This window comes from Tiliqua scincoides, chromosome 3, assembly GCF_035046505.1.
Source record: "Tiliqua scincoides isolate rTilSci1 chromosome 3, rTilSci1.hap2, whole genome shotgun sequence".
NCBI lineage: Eukaryota > Metazoa > Chordata > Lepidosauria > Squamata > Scincidae > Tiliqua > Tiliqua scincoides.
The window spans coordinates 113,600,359-113,609,615 of NC_089823.1; the positions used below are offsets into that span (position 1 = coordinate 113,600,359).

The 9,257-nt window shown below is 42.1% G+C and overlaps 1 protein-coding gene across 1 annotated transcript; it reads right to left on the reverse strand.

Annotated features, from left to right (window-relative positions):
- Window positions 1-415: 415 nt before the first annotated feature.
- ACOD1 (aconitate decarboxylase 1) lies at window positions 416-9,017 on the reverse strand. Its single transcript, XM_066621356.1, has 5 exons — window positions 9,006-9,017; window positions 7,742-7,903; window positions 5,187-5,276; window positions 2,274-2,479; window positions 416-1,373 (listed from the first exon to the last, which is right to left on the reverse strand). The coding sequence occupies exons 1-5, from the start codon at window positions 9,015-9,017 to the stop codon at window positions 416-418; spliced, it is 1,428 nt and encodes a 475-aa protein (XP_066477453.1).
- Between the last annotated feature and the right edge of the window lie 240 nt (window positions 9,018-9,257).

Consider the following 9,257-nt stretch of genomic DNA (forward strand, 5'->3'; position numbering starts at 1 on the left):
TATACAGGCAGGGGGCCATATTTCCCCACCTTTGGTGCACAAGTAGATTTTAATTTGAAATTAGAGATCTACCTGTTTTCTTTTCTCCATTATTGGTATGTAACAGATGTTGGGCCACAATCCAGCAGAAAGGTAGACACTGTTAAGTTCCATTTTTCCTTTTGAAACAGAAGGGATATTCAGAAGTGGCTTACTGTATAGCGGGGTGGGGGGCAACGTGGAAAATACAATCCTAAAGTCCCTTTGAGCACACAGAAGAACATGTTGGTTTTGGGGGATCCTTTGGTTTACTTTGTAGAACTGCAGCTTGTCGATCCTAGGAGAATCTTGAAAAATATTACTACTAACAAAATGCCTCTTGAAAAGTACTTCAAGTTATTGGAACGATGCACATTTAAGGAGTTTTTTTTCTTCTTCAAAATGAGCTACTTCTGCTCTTTAACTGATCTTTTGTTGATTCGCCTCCTTGAAGAAGTGAGGTCAATACGCTGCAGTCTTCTAGTTTTTCTAAATTGTCCACTATTTCCACAATGTTTTCAGTGGCTTTCTTTGAGAGAACAGCATAAGCATTGGACTGGAATTTTTTCACCAAATCCACCTTCTTTAGTGGCTTTCTCCAGTGTCCATAGAATGTGTCACAACGCTCTGACAACACAGCTCCATCTTGGAGGGTGATGATCATCTCACAGTATAGGTCGTTGAAGCTGGGCTTGTTGTCGGGAGAGTGTTCCAGGTGTGTCTTTCTGAGCAGTTCACTTAACTCTGGCCTGGAGATGTTCTGCTGTTTGAATGACTCCATGGAGATGTAGCCGTCAAGCAGGGCAGTGCATGCAACAAACTGAAAAGAGTGCCTGGCTTCGTGTTCTGAGGTAGGGAATGGCCTGTTCACATATCTAACATCTGGAACATTAAGCACAATTGTCTTTAGACTGCCAATGGGCAGGGACTCACCAGCCTGTGCAAGGTGCTTCCTTACGGCCAGGGCTGCCTCTGCCATCCAGTGTGTCCCCAGGTGTGCTGGAAAGCTCTTGATAGCTACATCTTGTTGATGCAGAAGCCATGAGTACGACTGTAAACTTGGCAGAGTCTGAGGTGAGTAGTCCGTGTAAAAGGCCCCAAAGCCCGACTCCAGGTCCAGTATGAGCTTGCTTGCTTGAAGGCCCAAGGATGCCAAGATGGCCGCCTCCAAGCCATGTCTGCTTGCATTGCCCATGTGAAGAGGTTTCGTTTGTGTGGCTGCATTGGCCAGTGGAGCACCAGCATAAGATGCAGCAATAGCCAGCGCTTCCTTACACTTGAACTGATTGAGACCCATGAGTTTGGCAGCGGCTGCAGCACTTCCCATGGTGCCAAGTATGGATGGTGGGTGAAACCTGAGGAAAGTCCACAACAACATCAGTCTTTTAGCAGAGTTAAAGAAGCAACCACAAGAGTTGGTTGCCACTGCTGAGATCAGCAGGAGCTTGGTTTACCCATAAGGCAGTTGCCATTTCATCCTTGTAAGGCAAACTGTTGCAGCTCTTTGCTCTTGAAAGTTTAGGTACAGTGCTAAAAAGTTTAGGTACAGTGCTTTTTGTTGTAAAAAACACAAAAAGTAATTGATTTTGGACATGTACAGGAAAGAATATTTTAATTATGGAGTTACAGTATGTTGCACTTTGTCTCTTCCAGGGAGATCTTTTTTGAGCAGCTAGAATATTTTAACTGTGGGACATTTGTTCTGTTTTCTGCAATATTTTGGATTTCTTGCAATAGAAATTTCTATAAAATTTCAGTTGCAAATATTTAAAAAGTAGCAGAAGGCAACCATAGAGAAGATGGTGTGCTACAGTAAAACAATAACATTGAAAAGGTGCTAAACATACATTTAGTTCTGTCTCATGGAAATACCCAAGAGTTGGGAGTATTTTGATTTTGGCTGGAATCATGCCCTTTCCTTCATTCATATTGGTTTTTGTGCAAAATGCTTATCCTAATATGTTTGGGCACACACTTACATGGAGGAAGTCCCACTAAACTTAACCCATTTTTGGCCAGCCCACAGATGTATACATTTAGACGCTGTAGTGTATATGCAACGTTGGGCAGAAATGGCTTATTCAGACTTGCTGCTGAGCAGGCATGCATGGGATTGTGCTGTCAGTTACTTTTGTTTCTATGCTGCAGATAGGTTGGTATGTCTGAGAGTGACTTGCTAAAGACGATATGTTTGCGTTCAGATCCCTCCTTCATCTGACAACAAAGTTAGCTGTGTGCTGTTTTTTAAAACGTACCTTTTAGGAACATTGCTGGCTTCCTTGGAAAAATGCATCAGTCGACCTTGTACTTCAATTCCTACATTGAAAGCCAAAAGCAGATCAAGGCCAGACACCTTTTGCTTCTTAGGGAGAGTTTCTGAGATAGCCAGAAGAGCAGGCAACACTGCCCCAGATGGGTGTGTTGTTGGATGCCATGTATCATCAAAGTCCATGGAGTGAATCTTTTCAAGGGAGAAAAAAAATACCCTGGTTTTAAATCAAAACCCAATGTGATATTTAACTCTTCCTCTGTTCCCTCCTCAGGCTTTATTTTCTCCATTATTGAAATCCAGGTTATAAATGTTTCAGGACAGAGACCTCCCTATTTCCGCCCCTCCCATTTTATTTTATGTTATATCCACTGGATAACTGTTACATTGATTAATAACATTGAGAAAGTCTGATTTCAAGAGTTTCCTTTTAACAACATGAACATATCCCAAGACAGTTGAATAGCATATAAGTAATAATTTGTGTGCATGTTTACTTAAAATATAATTCACATATAACCCTGTCAAGGCCAATGCTAATAATAAAGAGGCAACCTGGACAGTTTCCTAGGGGACCTCTAGATTCTGAAGACCAAACTAGACTGATAGGGAGAACTGTGGGTGGCAGATGTCTGTATGCTTTTCCACAGACTGCAGCTGGGGGAGGGATTTAATTGCAAAAACAACATGGGAAAAAAAGAAAACGCCAGATGGCGTTTGGGCCTCTTCAGCCTAGAAAAGAGACGCCTGGGGGGGGACGACATGATTGAGACATACAAAATTATGCAGGGGATGGACAGAGTGGATCGGGAGATGCTCTTTACACTCTCACATAACACCAGAACCAGGGGACATCCAGTAAAATTGGGTGTTGGGAGAGTTAGAACAGACAAAAGAAAATATTTCTTTACTCAGAGTGTGGTTGGTCTGTGGAACTCCTTGCCACAGGATGTGGTGATGCTGACTGGCCTGGACGTCTTTAAAACGGGATTGGACACGTTTCTGGAGGAAAAATCCATTATGGGGTAGAAGCCATGATGTGTACGCGCTTGTTTTAGAAATTTTAGATTTCTAAATTTTAGAAATCTCCTGATTTTAGAAATGGGCTATGTCAGAATGCCAGATGCAGGGGAGGGCACCAGGATGAGGTCTCTTGTTATCTGGTGTGCTCTCTGGGGCATTTGGTGGGCCGCTGTGAGATACAGGAAGCTGGACTAGATGGGCCTATGGCCTGATCCAGTGGGGCTGTTCTTATAAGATTAAGCTGCCCTGCCTCCCCACCTCTCCTAGTGCTGAGGTCCTGATCCGTTTCCTGTCTTTCCCTCTGTCTGTAACTTTTTGTTTGTTTTCAATGTGAAATATCATAATCATGGATCTTTCAAGTCTCATTACAGGGCATCTCATTGTTTCTGGTATTGAGGGTAAAAAGACACATAATGTTAAATTTGTCATTTTTGCTTCTGGTCTTGACCAAATTAAAGAGTCATGGGGGAATGTCAGGATTGGGGCCCTGGCATGCAGGGAGATGGTAGTTAGAACCCGTTCTATCTCTGCACTTCATTTCTGCTGAAAATTTATCCTTTTTCCTGTTTCGATCAGCTTCTCCCTCCGATGGCACCACTTAACAGCTTCATTCCCAGGGTAGTGTGCGTGGGGGAACTTTTGTTGGGACTGCAGTGTGTATAGAGGGGGGAGGTTAAAATACCTCTCACCCCTACTACAACCCCAATCCTCATCAATCCTTCAAGTATTTTAATTTAAAAATGCAGAGAAGCACAAAGGCACTTCAGTACTGTGTGTAGTATGACTCTGAGAATACTGGTAACAGATCTCAGTTTGATTGCCAGTTCTGGCCACCATCAAAGGAAGCCTCATGTTGAATAGCAAATTTACCACTACCACTCCCTTCCAATGCTTTTTGATGTTTTGCCAATTACATACATGTTTAAAATGGAAGATATGCAACTAGTATTTCATATTGTCATGATAATACAACAAACATGGAACTATTACTGTGTTTCCCTGAAAATAAGACCTACCCCGAAAATAAGACCTAGTGTGTTTTTTGAGAATTGCTGAAATATAAGACCTACCGTGAAATAAGACCTAGTTGTGATCAGGGCAGGGGGGTGGGTGGGAGGGGTCCTCAGGTGCAGCGGGTGGACAACATGACTGGGAATGCTGCACTCCCGTGTGCCACCTAGAAAGCTTCTGCTGTGCTGCCTTGGGCAGAGGGCGCTGAGGAGGAAAGCAGCAAGCGAAGCAACTCTGCCTACCAGGCTCTGAGGCTCTCCACACCTTCCAGGGAGTAAGTACCATTAACTATAAAGGGACTGACTTCTGAGTAGATAGGCAGGCAGGCAGGCAGGCATCCTCCTGGGTGCTGAGGGGATATTTTTGTACATGAATGACTATGGATTGTTGTACATTAAAAAAAAAAAAAAGACCTAGTGTGTTTTTTTGAGCCAAAAGAAATATAAGACAGTGTCTTATTTTCAGGGAAACATGGTACATATTATTTCTACATATGAGAGCCATGTGCATCCTCCATGGCCAGGCTCCAAAGAAGCACTTAGCTCTATCTACCCAGAAGGGCTTGGGCTTGGCTCTCCATGCCACATGGTGAGTCACTTCTGAAAGTGAGGGGGCTTTCAAGAGCAGTTTGGGGTATGGCACAGGGATGTACTATCCAAAGGTAAAAATGCAAAAATAACCCCCATGTTCATGCCCAAACCCTTGGGCATGCCTAGAGTACCTCTTTAGATCCTGCCTTTGTTTTTCATTCATACTCTTTTTGCTTTCATTTGCTGTGTACACTGCAACAGAAATCTAGTCCTTAACGTGTCCACAATGCATTTCATTTCAATAAATGGATCTAGTATTCAGTAGAGCTCCTTACCGCTACACCATTCACAAAAGCTGCATAGAGGGCAGGCAGCCTGAGGTCTGGATGAGCCCAAACAGAACTGGATGTATCAGAGCTGTAGATCTGGAATAATTTGACATTGTTTTAATATTGATTTTGAGACATAAAAAACTGCAATCTAACTAAATGCTTTTCAGGGTCCATGAGTTTTATAAGACACACAGAGATTCATATCATTGACATAACATTAGTTTTTGCAAAGATGAATTGCAGGGGAGCAAAGGATAACATTGTGAAAATTTACAGTGAAATAATCGCAGGCAAGAATTGCTGTAAAATGTCACAGCTGAATTGACAGTTTGGCAAAGAACATCTGGACTCTTGCTGCTGAGGTTAGCAGAGTGTACTCCTGAGTATGTGTGTAATAAGATTGTTGAAAAAAGTTCTCTAGCACCTTTAAGACACCTTGGCATCATAATCCAAGGTGATTTTTTTTTATGCCCCATGGAGTTCAGTGATGGAGTTAAGTATATGGCATATTTTTATTTATTCAAAATATTTATACACTATCTTTTAGGACACATTCACATGCTTAAAGCTACAGTCATAAGCATGAATATTAGGAAGTAAGGCCCATTGAACTTAGCAGCATGTTAAAAGTACTCAGTCTGGCTAGATTGTTTTCCTAACACAGTGTGTCAACTATTGTGGGATTGAGTTCAGTGTGATGCCCCCACTGTGTTAAATCCAAATGTATCTCTTTTTCTTTAGGCCTGAACTTTGAAAAAAAGAAAAGAAAAAAAAAAAAAACAGATTCTGCAAGTTTGAAACAGAAATGAGCTGTGCATAGCTTGTGATATTAGCACAATTTTGCACTCTGTTTAAAAAAAAAACCCACATTTTCCTTTCTATTAATAAGCTGCTAAATGAACAGATAGATGCATGAACATTAATGTGGTTCTTTAAAAAGTAATGACAGCTGCTTGCCTGAATCCTGACAGAGGAGCTTGACTGACAGATGAGTCAGCATCTGATTTGCTGATCTGCACAGCAGTTGTCTCATTTATGAAGCTAAAAGAAGACTGGACTGGACTGCAGCTCAAGAATTGGTGGTGAGGTTTGCTTTTCAAACAAACCTCATCCATCCCTCCAAGCCTTTGAAATTGTGTGTGGATAATATGTAGTGAAATCTATACATCCCGGGAGGAGGGTGGATGGGAGAGAAAGTGGTTTGGGAAGATTTGCAGTGGTTAGGAGCAAGAACGTTGATGCTCTGCATAGTTTCCTTCTTGTGGTAAGCATAAATAAGAATCAGTTGTGCAAGGTAAGCAGTTATAAGCAATTCTGCAAAATGTTTAGGTACATTTACTGATGTGCAGAATTTATGCAGGTTGTAAAATTTATTTTTACTTGACATAGCATTTGGGTTAATTCTGGTGCACAACTCTCTCTCTCTGTATATAAACTAGCATGATACCTGCGCTTCGCTACAGTCTTGAACTACTTTAAATTTATTTTTACTCCAATAAGCTTTTGATTGCAATGAACAATTAAAATGTACTCTGGAGCAGGCTATGTAGAACTGCTCCTGTGAGAAGCAATCCTCCTTCAAGTCAATTCCTGCCACCTTTGGCAACTGCCCCTAGGCCTTACTGATGGTCATAGCAAAGTAGATCTTGAGGGGGAACTGCATCCTCTTGAATTCAAAGGGGTCTTCTGATGGTGTGCATGGTATGAACACCAACTGCCCCCGAGGATAGCCAGTAAACACTATGCTATGTTTTATGTCAATTATGTTCCTGTGGAGGGCCTTTACTCACAGCCTGGTGCCGTTGCGCCACAAAACTCTCAAGCCAGTGCCCCTCACTAACTCTCCTCTCACTGGAACACAGGGATAGAGCAAGGGCTGGCAATAGCACAAGTTTTCAGGAAAAAGGCTTGGCAAAATCTTGGGGTAGCAGAACTTTGCATTGAGCCAGAAATACACTTCATTTTACTGTTCAGAGTAAACACTAAAATGACTGTTATTTTTCTATTATTTTACTGTTACTACCAACTTAAAAAGGGTGGAGTTAAAAGGGCCAGCCTGGCCTCAGTTGCCATGTAGATTGCAAGCCTCTCTCAGGCAGTAACCCTGGAGAAAAGCCAGCTAGCCAGACCTAAGTAACAGAAAGGGTTCTATAATCCACCCCCAAATTTAGATTTGCCCCTTTAGGGGTTGATTAGGGTGTGAAAACCAATTTGATATTGGGCCTAAGAGACATGGATGAATCAGTGAAAACACATTTGACCCCTTTTCACCCCGGCCCCTTAGGGATTGAATTTCTAAAAATCCCTTCTTAGTGGGTCCTTACATCATGGAAGGAATATACTTCCTAAAATTCTTGTTTCTAGGTTCAGGGATTTGGGCTGGGTGTTGACATTCATTTTTATATATACATAGATGTAGCCTAGATTACATGCAGCCCTGTCCTCAGCCAAGTTAAATCTGATCTAAAGGAGATTCCCACCCACCTTCCTGCATTTGTCTGAATTCATTTTTCAAAATAATCACATCCGCTACGTAATGCACATTTTGAACAACATACCTTACTGTAGTGTGTTGCTTTTTGAAAGACATCTGTCTTGGTGCCCAGCAGCCCAACTCCTAAGGTATCTAGAATCATCCGTTTGCTCCTTTGGATAACCACATTGTTCAGGTGGTTTGCATTCAGACCATGAATCACATTAGCAAAATTTCCAGTAATATTCTGGAAGGCCAAAAAAAAAAAAAAGATTTAAAGTTCTCATATGGCTTCCATATTCTAACCTCCTTCTGCACAAGTAAATTTGGCGCCCACCTGGCGTTGTGTATAGCCTGGTCACCTGCTTCATCTCCTGTTCAGCAACCCAACTTGGTTGGCAACCTTCAGTCTCGAAAGATTATGGTATAAGCCTACTGCACCCGGTATTCCCAGGCGGTCTCCAATTCAAGTACTAACCAGGCCTGACCCTGCTTAGAAACAATTGTTTCTTCAAGACTGAAGTGGTACAAGATAGCCATCGTTGCTCATGGTACATATTACATACTCGTCCCACCATAATCTCTGTTTACAAGTTTTTGTTCTTCAAAAAATGTGCAAAACCTGAAGGACCAGAGGCAACATGGTAATATGAGGCTTACACAACTTGTGACCTACAAAGCTGAACTGCACCTACCCAGTTGTGTGGCTTGCCAGGTGCTTGACAATCACCCTGCTTTTTGTATTCTGCTAACAGGATGATTACTAGCCCCCTGGTGGACCACAATCTGGTGGTTTTCGCTCAGCTTGGTAGGTGTGTACAGTCCTACTGCATGCTGTTAAAGAAAAAACAATAGGGGAAAACAATGATGCAGTGGAAAGTTAAATGACTCAGTGCTGTTTGAGTAGAGACTTCTCAGAACGCTGGCAAGGCAAAGCAAAACAGCTTTCCCTACCATCTCTGAGATAACTGGGAACACACTGCTTCACTTAGCTGGCCCTTGAGGGAAGCATGTCTACCTGAAACACAGTGGACCAAATAGCCTTTCCTTTTCCCTCTTGAGATTTCTTCTGCTGTTGCTTTGATACTGGCATTTTCCTCCTCAGGTTCCATGCCATGGAAAAGGATTCTTTTATCAAGCAACCTTCATTTCACTTTGGAATTACCATTTCCTTTAACCTTTTGGTTCATGCTGCTCAAATGTCAAATTTCCTGATTCACTCAGCAATCATCCATTGTTGTGCTGAACCTATCCCTGCCTTTTCTTCCTTTCCCCACAAAGGATTAGTTTTGTGAAGGAAATTGGAGCACTGATGCCTCACTGCTCAGCAAAACAAATCAACACAGTACCTTTGCCCACATGCTGAGATGAATGGCTATGTATCTTGCAGCTCAAATTCTGGAGTGAAGTGGACAGTGGTCAGCCCTCTCGACAAGGCTTGGGGATGGCAAAACCCCTTTTTATATTGGCACAGTGTAAATTCCCATACTAGTTCTCCCTTTCTTTTACTCAAAAGTTTCCCCTTTTCAACATTTCCAAATTTCCTCTGACTAATTTTATACGTACCTCATATTGCAGCAATGTGTAACTCAGTGTAATGA